The 16,296-nt window shown below is 46.1% G+C and overlaps 1 protein-coding gene across 1 annotated transcript in view; it reads left to right on the top strand.

The window, feature by feature from the left end:
- TTLL9 (tubulin tyrosine ligase like 9) overlaps window positions 1–16,296 on the top strand; it is a 62,631-nt gene that overhangs the window by 33,106 nt on the left and 13,229 nt on the right. Inside the window, exons 6-10 of the mRNA XM_059896710.1 lie at window positions 4,850–4,918; window positions 5,520–5,594; window positions 6,820–6,910; window positions 8,472–8,512; window positions 9,386–9,473. Coding sequence (XP_059752693.1) covers window positions 4,850–4,918; window positions 5,520–5,594; window positions 6,820–6,910; window positions 8,472–8,512; window positions 9,386–9,473 — 364 coding nt within the window. The remainder of the gene's footprint in view (window positions 1–4,849; window positions 4,919–5,519; window positions 5,595–6,819; window positions 6,911–8,471; window positions 8,513–9,385; window positions 9,474–16,296) is intronic.

Here is a 16,296-nt window from a genome sequence, read left to right as displayed (position 1 = left end):
ACGGGCCCAGTTGCTCCGCGGCATATAGGATCTTCCCAGACCGGGGCGCAAACCCGTGTCCCCTGCCTTAGCAGGCAGATTCTCAACCACTGCGCCACCAGGGAAGCCCCTGAGATGAAGTATTCTTTTCAAGGGAATGATCACTTTGTTATTTTCACCCAATGGGATCTATGTAGCCATGATAAAGAATGAGGGCATTCTATACGAGCTGAAATGGAGAGATGCTCAGAATAGAATGTGAAGTTGAAAAAGGTGCAAGCTGATCAATCTTAGCGTCTCTAGATGTGGAGCAACCAGACAATTGTGATGGAATAGCACCAGCTGTGTATTCTTGCCAAAAAGTGGAACTTGAATCTAACCAAACCTCTAGAGCTAAGTTTCATTTATAGGAAATACAAAGAAACGAGGAATACTTTAAATGATGCCACAAGGAAACAGACAAACCCAGAACATGGAACAGTGCACAGGACAATTAGTTTGTACAACTAGTCAATGGCAGGGGGAAAGGAGGGAAGACTGTCCTCAATTAAAAGAGACTTAGGTGTCATAACAACCAAATGCAATGTAGGGAGCTGTTTAGGTCTGGACTTAAACCTATTATAAAAGGACATTTTTGAGATAATCAGGGGAATTTGATTATGGACTGAAGAATCAGGCACTAAAACATCATTATTAATTATGTCTTGTATGATAATGGTATTATGGTTATATAGCAGAGTGCCAATTTTTTGAAAACAAGATGCACACTGAAGTCTGTAAGGGTGAAATAACATGACATCTGGGATTTGTTTTAAAATGAAAGTTTGATAATTTTGAATTTGTGTATTGGGAGTATGTACTATTCTCTGCTTTTGATATGTCAGAAAATTTTAATATAAAAGAGTAAATAGAAAATGCAAGGTGGGCTTCCCTGGTGGCGCGGTGGTTGAGAGCCTGCCTGCTAATGCAGGGGACACGGGTTCGAGCCCTGGTCTGGGAAGATCCCACATGCCGCGGAGCAACTGGGCCCGTGAGCCACAACTACTGAGCCTGCACGTCTGGAGCCTGTGCTCCGCAACAAGAGAGGCCGCGATAGTGAGAGGCCCGCACACCGCAATGAAGAGTGGTCCCCGCTTGCCACAACTAGAGAAAGCCCTCGCACAGAAACGAAGACCCAACACAGCCATAAATTAATTAATTAATTAATTAAAAAAATAAAATAAAATAAAAATAATTATATATATAAAAAAAAAAAGAAAATGCAAGGTGAAAAAAAAAAGCTTTAATGAGGAAATGTGTGTAAAATCCTTGTGCCTGGTTCATAGTTGAGAAGTATTAGCTGCTAATATTACCATTGTTTAGGAACTATTCCCCTAAAGTTCTGTTTCTGTTGCTGCGTCCCAAAACTCCGTGGCTTGAAACAACAATCATCTCTTATTTAACTCATGAGCCTCCAGCTTGGGCAGCACTTGACAGGGAAGGCCCATGGCTGCTCCAGCATCTACCTGGGCGGATTTACTGAGGGCTGGAGGATTCGCTGCCAAGCTGGCTCACTTGCTCCGCTAGCAAGTTGGTGCTGGCTGCTGGCTGGGAGTTCAGCCAGGGTTGGGGGCTGGAAGACTCAGTTGCCCCCAGTGTGGGCTTCTCCACGTGACCTGAGTTTCCTCACAGTATGGTGGCTGGGTTCCAAGGGTAACCATCTCCAAAGAGAAAGCTGTGTGGAAGCTGTGTTGCCTTTTATGACCCAGCACTGGAATTCCCACAGCATCACTTCTGCTGTACACAATTAGTTGAGACAGTCCTGAAGGCTCACGCAGATTCAAGGGGAACGGACATTGACTTTCCTCTTGTTGGAAGGTGGTGGGTAGCAAGGTTGTGGAAGACACATGGGACTGGGAATATCGTTGTGATTGCTTTTGGAAACGACAGTCTGGCGAGGCTAGATATTAGGTGATTTCCAGTCTCAACAACCCTGATATATCACCATGCAGGAAGTTTATTTTCCACTCTTTAGGATTATTCCCTTAGGAGGACATCTCCTGGAACAGGCATGTCAGTGACTAACAAGGCTTTAAACAATAAAGGCTTTTCATTATCTTATATAACAAGAAAGCTGGAGGTAGGCAGTTCCAGGTTTAGGGATGTACTCAATGGTGCCATTAAAAGCCCAGGCTTCTTCTCTTTGTCCACTCTGCCTCCTCAGTGTGTTGGGTTTCTGTCATCAAACTTGTCACCTTATGGATGTGAGATGGCTGTTGTAGTTGCAGGTATCACCTCCTCAGATGTAGCATTCAAACAAGGGGCAGGCACTTTCTCTCTCTCTCTCCCCCACCCCCAATCTCTCCCCAACCCTAATTTTTAAATTAATTAATTAATTAATTAATTAATTAATTTTTGGCTGTGTTGGGTCTTCGTTTCTGTGAGAGGGCTTTCTCTAGTTGCGGCGAGCTGGGGCCACTCTTCATCGCGGTGCGCGGGCCTCTCACTGTCGCGACCTCTCCCGTTGCGGAGCACAGGCTCCAGATGCGCAGGCTCAGTAGTTGTGGCTCACGGGCCCAGTTGCTCCGCGGCATGTGGGATCTTCCCAGACCAGGGCTCGAACCCATGTCCCCTGCATTGGCAGGCAGATTCTCAACCACTGCGCCACCAGGCAAGCCTCCTAATATTTTTAACAAGGATGAAATTCTTTCCTCAAAGCCCCAAGCAGATATCTCCTTAGGTCTCTTTGGCCAAAACGGGTCACATGGTTTCCATTAGCTGAAAGGGAGGCTGGGAAAACAAGTATCTGGTCTTTCTAGCCTCTATCCTGAGAGGCGGGCTTTGTCAGCCAGGAAGAAGAGGAAGTGGAGTGACTTTAGGGAAGTCAATCAACAGGGGTGGTGGTGGCGGTTCCTAGATCAAAAGGTATGAACTTTTTAAAAAATTTTTTTAATTGAAGTTTAATAAAACAGAAAGTGCCCAAATTTTAAGGATATAGCTTGATGAATTTTCACAAGGTGAACACTAGTATCTATATTATGCACAGAGCATTGCCAGCCCCTCAGCAGCTCCCCCAGACCCCTTTCCACTCACCACCCCCAGTCACCAACAGCATAGGTTCCTTTTGTCTGTTTTTGGACTTTATATAATTGGAATCATGCAATACAGCTACATTGTGTCTGGTTTCTCTCCTTCAACATTATGTCCATGCGATTCATCCATACTGATGTGGGTAACTGTAAATTGTTAAGCATTGTTGTATACTATTCCATTGAGAGAATATTTATTCATTTGAGAGTTTCAAGGTTGCAGTTATTATGAATTGTGCTGCTTGGACATTCCCGTGCATGTCCATGGATGCCCACGTGCACACGTTTCTGTCACGGAGTTACCTAGGAGAGGAATCGCTGGGTCACAGGGGTGACTGCCTTCAGTTTTAGTGGATGCTGCCCAACAGTTTCCCAACAATGCAGTGTGTGAGCGTTCCAGTTTCTCCACATCCTCACCAACACTTGGTAGTGTCTGCCTTTACTTTTAGCCATTCCTGGGGAGCGTGCAGTGCTATCATATTGGGGTTTTCATCTGCGTTTCCCTGAAGACTATGGGTCAGTGCCTTTTCATTGCTTACTCTGGGTCATCTCTTGCGAAGTGCCCGGTCAAGTCTTTGCACAGCTGTGAACTGTTGGAAGCCCTGGATGCACACTGAGTAATTGTTTTCCAGAAGAGCTGTGCACGTGTGGCTGCCCCTGCGCCACTGCCAGTGCTCCAGTCTTTTGGGCACCCCATCTTCTGGGCACACACAACCCTGAACCAGGGTGCACAGCATGGCAGGCAGAGCAGGGCTGGGTTTTTAGCTCCACTGCCGCCACCGCTGGGAGCCCTTCTTGCAACAACCCGCGGCCAGGCCTGATGGCCCTGCCCGCCTCACATTGTACCATGAGCCTCGCTTTGACCAGCTGGGCCGTGCTCAGAGGAGATGAGAATGAAATGAGAGTTTGCTCAGGCTGGGTGCATTGATGCTGGAGAGAAAAATGACTCCGGGGCACTTGCTCAGTGGCTGCAAATAACCAAAGGGCTGTTCTGGGGCCCAGGAACCAGATTTGCTGTAGGAGGGCCTAGAGGCCAGAACCAAGCAGGCGAATTTTAACTCAACACAGGTTAGGCTGTGAAAGTTCCATGAGGTCTGGGCTACTGCTATAGCATAAAGCCAAGCACACAGTAGGCACCTAATATGTACCTTCTGGATGAAATGACTGCTTAATAGACTGCTTAATCCTGCCACGGAATGGGCTGTCAGGGGGGTGGGGGAAGGTAGTGAGCTTCCTGGCACTGTGAATGTGCAAGGTCAGGCAGGTGACCGTTGTGGAGGGATGTCACAGAGGGAACAATGCCTTTGGTGCCTGCTGCCCTGCATGGTATGAAAGATTCTCCAACCCCTAGACTCTGTGAAGCTTTGAATTATCCATGCTGGGATTCAGTAAAGGCAGGCTGATTGCAGTATTAGCTGAAGCAAAATCTAATTAGGAAGGCAAATTGATTTCCAAAAAAAGAAGTGCATGATGTGTTCCCAGGACTGTTAGAAATGGCTTTTTAATTGTCTGCTCCTTTGTATTATTCATGCAATTGTCTGCCTTTGTGAGCTCAGTCGGTCTCTCACTTTCCTTCCCACTTCCCTCTCTCCCTCCCGCCATGCTTAGCACCTTCTCTGTCCCAACCCCTTCAAGGCTGGGCTGGACCATTCCTCAGGGACAGTTGGGGGGCCCTCGGGGGGAGATGGAAACAGAAAAATGCTGGGGAGGGGCCCCAGGCCCCCCAGGCCCCCAGGCCCAGGGGCCAACAGGGAACCACACAGAGCTGAGAGCCAACCTTTCTGCCCTCACCCCCACCCCAGGTAGCCCGGTCGCAGGGGAAGGGCATCTTCCTCTTCCGGAGGCTGAAGGACATCATGGACTGGAAGAAGGTGAGCTTGCCCCTCCGCCTTCCTCCCCAAACCTTCCTTTGCCCTTGCATGGATGAGGGGGCCCTCCTCCTTGCCCTCAAAGCTTGGAGGGCTGGCAAAGAAGCTCTGCCCACAGGCCTGCCTATGGGTGCAGGGTCTCTGGAGCCAAATTGCCTGGGTTCAAATCCTGACCTTGCCACTTAATAGCTGTGTGACCTTGGGCAAGTCATTTCACCTCTCTGTGCCCCAGTGAATCAAGGAGTTAATATGTCTAAGAGAACGGTGCATTCTTTTCCTGGGCCTCCTGCTCACCTGGCTGCGGAGAGTTTGGCTAACTCTTCCTCCAGGCCCTGGACTGAGCCTGAGGCAGGTCCCTCCCTCCCCCAACCCCATCCTTGTCACAGCAGAAATCCTGGTCCCAATCCTGCCTCAGCAGCTGTGTGGTCCTGGGGAAATTGCTGAACCCCTTAGAGATGATAATGTGCAGGGTGGGTGTGAGGAGCAGGATGACAGAACTCCTACACAACCGGCACCTACCGCGTCAGCAGGCTCACAGCAGGTGCTCAATAAATGAATTTTTCCTCCTCACCGTGTGTCCTGATTCCTCCCATGAAACTGTCAGGGCACCGCTGGGAAGAAGCTCACCAGCTTGGAGGCTCAGCCAGCTCGGAGTGCTGTCAACCCCTCTGGCAGCCACATGAGTATAGGTGGGGGTAGCCCTGGGTCCCAGAAAGAGAAGACCTGGCTGCCTCGATATTGAAGCAGCTTGGGGGTAGTGGTGATGGTAGGTGTAGAAAATTCTGGCCCTTGGGCCCAGAAGCCCTGAGTTCCAGCGCTCACTGCCACTGGCTGTTGTGTGACCTTACCAGGTGTGTGACATTTGCCTTTGGGCCTCGGTTTTCTCACAAGGTTATTGTGAAGGGGACAGTGGGTGGGAAAGGGCTTTGCAGATGGTGAGGTGAAAAGAGCATGCTATCCTCCTGAGCTGGGCTGGCCTGCAAAGAATTAGCAGGTAGAGAAGGGAGAGGAATGTCCTTGGAGGCCTGGGTGGTGCTCCAGGCAGCACTGACCAATGGAACTTTCTACAGTGGTGGGAATGGTGCACACCTGTGCTCTCCGATGCCCTGACCGCTAGCGACATGTTGATATACTGAACACTGGAAATGAGGCTAGTGAGACTGAAGGACTGGATTTTTAATTTATTTCCTCTTTTATTGCGGTAAAATATACATAAAATTTACCAGTTTAACTCTGTTTGTGTACAACTCAATGGCATTAAGTACATTCATAGTTTTGTGCAACAATCACCACCATCCATTTCTAGAACTTTTTCATCTTCTCCAGCTGAAACTTGTAGCCATTAAACACTAATCCCCTCCTGTCCCCCTGCCCCCAGCCCCTGGCAACCACCCTTCTACTTTCTGTCTCTATGAATTCCACTACTCTAGGTACCTCGTATAAGTGGAATCATACAATATTTGTCCTTTTATGTCTGACTTATTTCACTTAGCATGAAGCCTTTAAGTTTCATCCATATTATAGCATGTAACATGTATATATATATATAGCATGTAACATCATTTCCTTTTAATCAATTTAAATATAAATGTACATAGCCACATGTGGCCAGTAGCTGCCCTATTGGGAAGCACAGATCTAGAGGTTAAATACCCAGGCTCTGGGCCCAACCTGTGTGGGTCCACTTCCCAGCTGTACCACCAGTTGGCTGTGTTACCATGGGCAAGTCACTCCCCCTCTCTGTGCTTCAGTTTCTCATCTGTAAAATGGGAATAACATTAGTACCTTCCCGACAGGGTTGATTTAAGGATCAGATCATATACCCCCAAGTAGAGTGCCTATCACAATGCCTCGTATACAGGAAATGCTAAAAAAATGTTAATAACAATTATTATTACAACTAGGACACAAGAAGTTCTGATGACCAGAAAGATGATATTCCCGTGGAGAACTATGTAGCTCAGCGTTACATTGAAAATCCCTACCTGATAGGAGGTAAGATGGCTGTCTCTGATTCTGCCCTTCCACGGAACGGTCGGTCAGTCAGTCAACAAGCCTTGATTAGCAGCCCAACGTGGGCTCAGCCTGACACCAGGCATGATGGGATCAGATGGGACAGAATCCCATCCGGCATGCTCCCACCTCCCAGCCGTTGCCCCTAAGTTTCCCCCTGCCTGGCATGCCCTTCCCTCTCCCTTCCTGGTTCACTAAAATCCTCTTCATTCTTCAAGCACCAGCTCCTTCATGCGTTTATCCAACAAATATTTACAAAGTGCCTAGTCAGTGCCAACCATTGTCCAGGATGCTGGCCGCCCACCCTGCTCTCTTGGAGCTTACACTCCGATGAGCAGACAGCAATAAACCAGGAACAAAGGAGTGAGATAGTTCCACACAGCGGTGAGTGTTATGAAGTAAATCAAGTGCAGAGTGAGGGAGGGCCTCTCTGCAGAGGTGACGGGAGCTGAAACCTGAATGACAACTAGGGGTCCCCTGTGGGTAGATCTGGAGGGAGGGGGAGCTGTAAGGGCCAAGGGCCTGAGGTGGAACCAGGCTAGCGCATGAAACCTTCTCGGATTTCCCCAGGCCGTCTCCACCTCTGCTTTTCCCACACGGGGGCCGAGAAGTACAGACACGTCAGGCAGTATGTGAGGAGGGGCGTCTTGGGAGGGTCTGGTCTGAGAGGAGCCAGTGCTCCGAAGGGGTCAGCATCACTTGCCTCCTCTCACTTCCTCAGGCAATGTCCTTCCCCAGGGGGCAGTCTGTGGTGTCTCCTCCACCCCTCCCTTTCCCAGTGACCCCATCCTCTCCCGTGGCTTTAACCACCACCCAGATCCAGTGACTCCCAGCTTTCTGACTCCAGCCGAGACCTTGCCCCGCACCCCAGACCCTGATGTCCCGCAGCCTGTATCATCCACTCGCAGGCATCTCTCAGCAACTTGAATCCAACAGGACTAAAATCCAGCCCTTGTCCTCCCCCCACCATCTGGCTCACCCACCAGCCTCCCCCCAGGGACACAGCCCTCGCACCCCAAGCCAGAAGGCGGAGACCGCTCTGGGAGCATCCCTCTCTTCCCTCCCACATCGGTTCTTCATCGAGCTCGCATGCAGCTTTTGAACCTGGCTGGCCACCTGCATCCCAGTTCCGGCCACTGTCCTCTCCCTCCAGGACAACACGCCAGCCTCCGCACTGATGCCCACTGCTCTGGCCCCCTTCGCTCCACTCCAAACACAGTTGCCAGAGGGATCGGACACCCTTCAGTAGCTTCCCATGGTTGGTAGAACAAAATCCCAAAACTGCACATGACCTGGCCTCTGCTGACCTCACTGACGTCTCCTTCCACTCTGCCCTTGGACCAAGCTCTGTGTCGCCTCTGGGCCTCTGCTCAGGCAGCTCCTCCTGCTCGAAGGCCCCGCCCCATCTGGGCTAGGCAGGCACCTGGTACCTCCTGTGGTTCATTGGGATTCACATCTGCCTGTCAACTGTTGTATCCCCCAAACCTAGCATGGTACACAATCAATATTTGTTACACTGATTAATTCTTTCCTTGCCTGGCAGGCCGCAAGTTTGACCTGCGTGTCTACGTGCTGGTGATGTCGGTGAGTGACCAATACAGGTGCCTTCCTCCAGTGGCGGGGAAGGGGCAGTGGGACTGGGGGACAGGGGCAGAAGCCATTCTGGGGGCACCCGTGTGAGCTGTCTGGTTTAACCTGCCTGGGAGAGCCCAGGGGGTGGGTAAACAGATCCAAGCTTTGCCGTCTCAGAGACCCCAGCATCTGGATTGTCCCTCTGCCTTTCTTCTTTATTCATTCAGTCATCCATGGTAACCACAGCTAGCATTTATTGAGCACCAGGCCCAGTATTTAGCAGGTTTTATCTCATTCAGTCCTCCTAATAACCAGGGAGGTAGGATCTTTTATTAGCCTCATTTTACAGATGAGGAAACAGATCAGAGGGGCTGAGTGACTTGCTTGAAGTCACACAGCTGGTGAGTGGCAGAGCTGGGATTTGGATCCAGGCATCTTACTCTCTTAACAAAGGAGGTGCTATACTCCCTCCACCCCTGCATTCGACGAACACTTAAACCTTCATGGTGCAATATTCTATGCTGGGAACAGGATATAAGGGTGTCCAAGACAGGCTCGGCCCCTGTCCTCCTGGAGCTTACAGTCTGGTGGGGAATAGGGACACACCGTGAGCTGGTGGGTGTCACATGTGGTGGTGGAGCAGAGAAGACACCCATTAATTTTGTTCCCTTCTGCATCTCGCTACCCCTACTTCTACCTCCAGGGAAGGAGGGGGATTGAGTCAAAGGAGGCTAATGTTTGAGCAAATTCATGAAGGATGATGTGGGAAAGAAGGCAGGACATGCCAGGCGGAGGAAACAGCAGGTGCAAAAGCTAGGAGTTGTGAAAGTGCTGGTATTGATTCCCCTTCCCTCTTCTCTCTCTCCATTTCCACCTCCCCCACAGTACATGCCGCTGCGAGCCTGGCTGTACCGGGACGGCTTCGCCCGATTCTCCAACACCCGCTTCACACTGAACAGCATTGATGACCAGTGTATCCTGACATCCCACCCCCCACCCCTAAGCGTTCCCCGCATACCCTGCTCTGCCTGTCCTCTGGCTGGTCCTGAGATAACTCATTCATTCCACAGATGTTTGCTGAGTGCCAGGCTCTGGTCTGGGCACAGGAGATACAGCAGTGAACAAGACAGCCCTGGTCACTTCCCTCCCGGAGCTTACAATCTTGTGGAGATGGGGGAATCCTCCAGTGATCTGAGGAGAGCAGCCCTGCTCTGCTCAGAGCAACTCACCCCAAGCTTCTCTGCTTGATGATCATTTCACATTGATTCATGTTCATAGGATAGGAGTGCTTGAGTCCCTTTGGAGAATGTTTGCGTCCTTTTATGTGCCTAGTCATGGGCTCACTCATTCACTTGAATACAATGTCCTTTTCACCCATCAAATTGACAGATATGAAAAATTTGATAACATGCTATATTGACGAGGCTAGGGGAGTACATACATTGCTGGTGGAATGTGAACTGGTACAACCACTTAGGAGGCAATCTGGCAAATTATGAAAAGACAGATGCACGGACCCTCTGACCCAGCAATTCCCTTCTGGAGTTTATCCTGCAGGTACACTCACAATATAGTAAAAGAGGGGGTTAAATGTTATTCACTGCACAGCGTTGTTGTGAGATTTAAAAAAGAAAATAACTAAATGAATGACTCATTTATACAGTGGAGAACTATACAGCTGTTAAAAAGGAACAGGGGAAGGTGCTTTATGTACTGATGTGAAATAATCTCCAAGATGTATTGTTAACTGGAAAAAAAACAAGTATAGAACTTTGTGGAAAGTATGCTCCCATTCATGTTAAAAAGTATATCTCTGTATATGTTTTTATCTGTGCATAGATATCTCTGGAAGGATGTAGAAGAAACTGGAAACAGAATTTGCCTTTGGGTGGAGAAATGGGTAGGTGGGGACTGGGGTGGGAAGCAGATACTCCTTATATACATTTTTATACCTTTTGACTTTTGAACTATGTGAATGTATTATCTGGTTCAAATATAAACATCAAAGATAGTTTTTAAGATTTTTAGACATGAGCATCAGAGGAAAAGGGGTAGATGATCAGAAATATTTAGGAGATAAATCAGCAGGACTAGATTACCTGCATATGGGAGAGGTGGAAATGGCAAGTGATGTTGCCAAGCTTCTGGTTTGGGCAATCCAGCTGATGCTTTTAGTCAATTCACATCACTGTGCCTTAATTTCATCATTCAATTAAGTGTCTGTCCAAGGTAATACATTCCCTACATGATAGAAGGGCTTAGGTCCTCCCGAGAATTTTCTACAATTTGTTTCTTTCTATTTAGCCAACTTCAGCATTTCCAGTATGTTTGTTCTATTTTGTGATTCTAACAAGCCTTTATCATATGCAACTCATCAAATTTATTTTAGTTTCATTTTTTGCCACCTCATTTCTTATTAAAGTTAAATGATACATGTAAAGCACTTAGACAATGCCTAACCCAGAGTGACTACTCAGTACAGGTTAGTGGTCTCCCGGCCCCCATTTAGAAGTGTTTGCTTATCTCCAGGCATCATGGGGCCTTATTAAACTGAGGCCTCTCCCAGGGCTAGTTTCTGTTTAATGAGGCTTTGCTGTTTTCACAGTGAGTGAATACACGTAATTTTCCATCCCTTCTTTTAATTGTTCTTAATTTTTAAATACTGAAATATTTAAATTCTATGAAAACTGCAGGAAAAGCTGTAACAGAAATCTATGCATCTACCATCCAGATTTAGCAGATATTAATATTTTGCCATATTTGCTTTAGATACACAGCAACTTTTAAAATAATAAAGCAACTTTGGATCACAAAATAATAATATATAATATTATTAACCTGACTTTAAATAAATATATATAATATATATAGTTTACACACAATTATTCAAATACATATATGCATATACACACACCCAAAATATAAAAATATTCACCTCAACACCGTGGTAGTAAACAAGCAGAAACAGCTTAACCCACCCTAGAGGGATGGTGAAATGAATGATAAAGCATTTCCAGGATCTTGTGTAGCTGTTGAATACAATGAGGTGATTGAAATGTCATGGAAAAGTACCTACAGGAATTCCCTAGCGGTCCAGTGGTTAGGATTCTGCGCTTTCACTGCTGAGGGCCCGGGTTCCATCCCTGCTTGGGAACACTAAGATCCCACAAGTTGCAAAGTGCTGCCAAGAAAAACAAACAAAAAAAACCCCGGTATCTACGATAGACCATGAGGTGGAAACAACATGTGCGGTGTAGAACTGGGATGTGTTTACAATTCCATTTTTGCTTTTAGGGAAGTACGTTTCTGTTTAGAAGAAAGTATGAAAGGATATTCATGAATCTATTAACTTTGAAAAATTCAGAGGATTAGAATCAGGTCAGGAAACATTTACTTTCAATCTTACACATTTCTCTACATTATGAACTGTTCTTTATAACCGCTATGAATTACTTTAATAGTAAAGATAATAAAACATTTAAAGGATGTAGCCTTCATAATAAAAGTATAGCTCTTTAAAGACAAATCAGAAAATACAGAAATGTACAAAAAGGGGGGAGGGAGGAAAAGAAACCTTTTCTAGTCACACTTTCTAGAAATAACTACTTACCTTTTTTTTTTTTAATAGACTTTTACTTTTTTTTTAAGTATTTGTTTATTTATTTATTTATGGCTGTGTTGGGTCTTCGTTTCTGTGCGAGGGCTTTCTCTAGTTGTGGCAAGCGGGGACCACTCTTCACCGCGTTGCGCGGGCCTCTCACTATCGCGGCCTCTCTTGTTGCGGAGCACAGGCTCCAGACGTGCAGGCTCAGTAATTGTGGCTCACGGGCCCAGCTGCTCCGCGGCACGTGGGATCTTCCCAGACCAGGGCTCGAACCCGTGTCCCCTGCATTGGCAGGCAGACTCTCAACCACTGCGCCACCAGGGAAGCCCCTACTTACCTTTTTGCTGTCTTTCCTCCCAGGTTTTTTGTTGTTGTTTGGCCTTTTATATATGAGTGATCCCACTGTGTAAGTATAACCTTTTTTTCACTGAACATTATTTAAGTATTTTCCTTATAGACATTTTTTATTAGTTACAAAGTATTCCACTGAATAGATTTACTGGTTTACTAATCCTACTTTCAGGCATTTGGGAAGTAGTCAATTTCTTCCTATTATGACAAATAATGCTGCAAAGAAACATATTGTTTTCATAAATCTTTTACTATATTAAAATTTTTTCCTTTGTATGATGCCACAGAGGTATAAATACTGGGTCAAGGGCATCGGCCAGATTGTTTTCCAGAAGATTTCCTCATATTTTTACCCTCCCACTGACAGGACCCATTTCATCCCAGCTCCCCTGTACTGGGGACGATCAATTAAAAAACACATTTCCAGGGCTTCCCTGGGACGCAGTGGTTAAGAATCTGCCTGCCAGTGCAGTTGACACGGGTTCAAGCCCTGGTCCTGGAAGATCCCACATGCTGCAGAGCAGCTAAGCCCGTGAGCCGCAATTACTGAAGCCCGCGTGCCTAGAGCCTGTGCTCCACAAGAGAAGCCACCACAATAAGCCCGCGCACTGCAGTGAAGAGTAGCCCCCACTCGCCACAACTAGAGAAAGCCCGCGCGCAGCAACGAAGACGTCACACAGCCAAAAATAAATAAAATAAATAAATTTATTTTTAAAAAAAACACATTTCCAAAACAATTGGCATATCTAGGTGAAGCATATATGGGAATTCATTGTACTATTTATTCTTGCAAGTATTCTGTGGGTTTCAAATTTTTTCCCAATAAAAAGGGTAAAAAAAATGTAACTGACTTGATGGGGAAGCAGATTTTTTGCCTTAGAATTTGCATCTCTTCCAATTTTCATTTTTCCCCCATTTACATCCCTTTAAAATTGTGTATCTTTTATTACTAGAAACTTTGGGCACTTTCCCAGATGGTCTTTTACCAGTTATATTTTCTCTTTTATGTTTTCATATCCTTTATCTATTTAGCTATTAGGGTCATACAATTTTATTGTTAACAATTTATGCGTGATTTTCACGTGACAAAACATTAGCCTGTCATATTTGGTACAAATCTTTTCTCTAGTCATGTCTTCCTTTCATTTTTGCCTTGACATCTGATTAATTTCCTTCTCACATAGTTGACTATATCCACTGATTTCCTCTGTGATTTCTATTGTCATTTCTAAGATAAGAAAATCCTTTTCCCCCTGAAGATTTCACAGCTAATCAGTTCCACTTCTCTATGAATTGGACCGTTTGTTTGCTTACTCTTTGACCCTTAGCTTGTTGGTCCATTGGAACCTGGTTTCAGGTCCATCTGTGGAGAGGGGAGGCTCTGAGTTCAGCTGACCAGTCACCCACTCTCCTCTTTTAGCCTCTGCTTCTCCCTGGAAACAAGGGAAGTCCCTGACTTCTCCTCCCCACAGGCAGGAGCAGTGTGCGGAGAATGTGAGTGTTTCCTCGATCACAACGGAGCGATTTCCCCTCTTAAAGCCAGTAACTCACTTTGCCTGAACACCCTGTTTTTCCTTCTATTTTTTTTTTTTTAATGTTACAAAGTCACAGCACTCCCTGCCATATCTTTTTTTTTAATTTTATTTTATTTTATTTTTTTTAGCTGTGTTGGGTCTTCGTTTCTGTGCGTGGGCTTTCTCTAGTTGCGGCGAGCGGGGGTCACTCTTCATTGCGGTGCGCGGGTCTCTCACTATCGCGGCCTCTCTTGTTGCAGAGCACAGGCTCCAGACGCGCAGGCTCAGTAGTTGTGGCTCACGGGCCCAGTTGCTCCGCGGCATGTGGGATCTTCCCAGACCAGGGCTCGAACCCGTGTTCCCTGCATTGGCAGGCAGACTCTCAACCACTGCACCACCAGGGAAGCCCTCCATTTTTAAAATAACAATTGTATTGTGATATATTCACGTACTACGCAGTTCACCCAGTTAAATCATACAACTCAATGGTTCTTTTTTTAAAAAAATAAATTTATTTATTTATTTATGGTTGTGTCGGGTCTTCGTTGCTGCACACAGGCTTTCTCTAGTTGTGGCGAGTGGGGTCGTTGCGGTGTGCAGACTTCTCATTTTGGTGGCTTCTCTTGTTTCAGAGCATGGGCTCTAGGCACGTGGGCTTCAGTAGTTGTGGCACATGGGCTCAGTAGTTGTGGTTCCTGGGCTCTAGAGCATAGGCTTAGTAGTTGTGGCACATGGGCATATTTGCCCTGCGGCATGTGGGATCCTCTGGACCAGGGCTCAAACCCGTGTCCCCTGCATTGGCAGGCAGATTCTTAACCACTGCGCCACCAGGGAAGTCCCAACTCAATGGTTCTTATCATCTTCACACAACCCTCACCACATTTGGTTTTAGAACATTTTCACCATCCCCCAAAAGAAACTCCATATTCATTAGCTGTCGTTTCCCATTTCCCTCCAACCCCACTTCCCAGCCCTATGCAACAACTTTTTACTCTATATGTTTGCTTATTCTGGACATTTCATATAAATGGATTCATATAATATGTGGTCTTTTGCATCTTCTTTTATTAAGCATAATGTTTTCAAAGTTCATCCATGTCATAACCTGTATCAGTACTTCATTCCTTTTTATTGCTAAGCAATGTTCCATTGTATGGATATAGCACATTTTATTTATCCATTCTTTGGTTGATGGACATTTGGGTTGTTTCTACTTTTGAGCTATTATTAATAATGCTGCTATGGACATTTATGTACAAGTTTTTGTGTGGACATATGTTTTTATTTCTCTTGGGTATATACTAGGAGTGCAGTTGCTGGTCACATGGTAATTTTATGTTTAACCTTTTGAAGAACCACTAAACTATTTTCCAAAGCACTGCACCATTTTACATTCCCACCAGCATGGTAGGAGAGTTCCAGTTGCTCCACATCCTTGCCAACATTTGTTATTATCTGTCCTTTTTTATTATAGCCACCCTAGTGGATGTGAAGTGGTTTTGATTTGCATTTCCTTGATGACTAATGATGTTAAGCATCTTTTTGTGTGCTTCTTGGCCATTTGTAAATCTTTGGAGAAATTTCTACTCAAAGTCTTTGCCCATTTTCTCATTGGGTTGTCTTTTTTATTGTTGAGCTGTAAGTTTCTAAATGTATTTTTAATACTGCTCGCTTATGAGATACATGATCTACAAATATTTTCTTCCATTCTGTGGGTTGTCCTTTTTATTTTTTAATATATATTGTTCCATTGTTTGTTTTCTCTTTTTTTAATATTTATTTATTTATTTATTTTTGGCTGCGTCAGGTCTTAGTTGCAGGCACATGGAATCTTTTTGTTGCAGCGCAGGCTCTTCGTTGCAGTGCGCAGGCTTCTCTCTAGTTGTGGTGTGCAGGCTTAGTTGCCCAACCAGGGATCGAACCTGCATCCCCTGCATTGGAAGGCAGATTCTTAACCACTGGACCTCCAGGGAAGTCCCTGGTTGTCCTTTTTTTTTTTTTTTTTTTTTTAAATTTTTATTTATTTATTTATTTATGGCTGTGTTGGGTCTTCGTTTCTGTGTGAGGGCTTTCTCTAGTTGTGGCAAGTGGGGGCCACTCTTCATCGCGGTGCGCAGGCCTCTCATTATCGCGGCCTCTCTTGTTGCGGAGCACAGGCTCCAGACGCGCAGGCTCAGTAATTGTGGCTCACGGGCCTAATTGCTCCGTGGCATGTGGGATCTTCCCAGACCAGGGCTCGAACCCGTGTCCCCTGCATTGGCAGGCAGATTCTCAACCACTGCGCCACCAGGGAAGCCCTGTCCTTTTTTTAAGGACTATTTTTTAGA

The sequence above is a fragment of the Balaenoptera ricei genome, chromosome 15 (assembly GCF_028023285.1).
Source record: "Balaenoptera ricei isolate mBalRic1 chromosome 15, mBalRic1.hap2, whole genome shotgun sequence".
In the NCBI taxonomy this organism is placed as follows: Eukaryota; Metazoa; Chordata; class Mammalia; order Artiodactyla; family Balaenopteridae; genus Balaenoptera; species Balaenoptera ricei.
The sequence above is the reverse complement of the archived record's forward strand: the minus strand, read 5'-3'. Positions and strand labels throughout refer to the sequence as shown.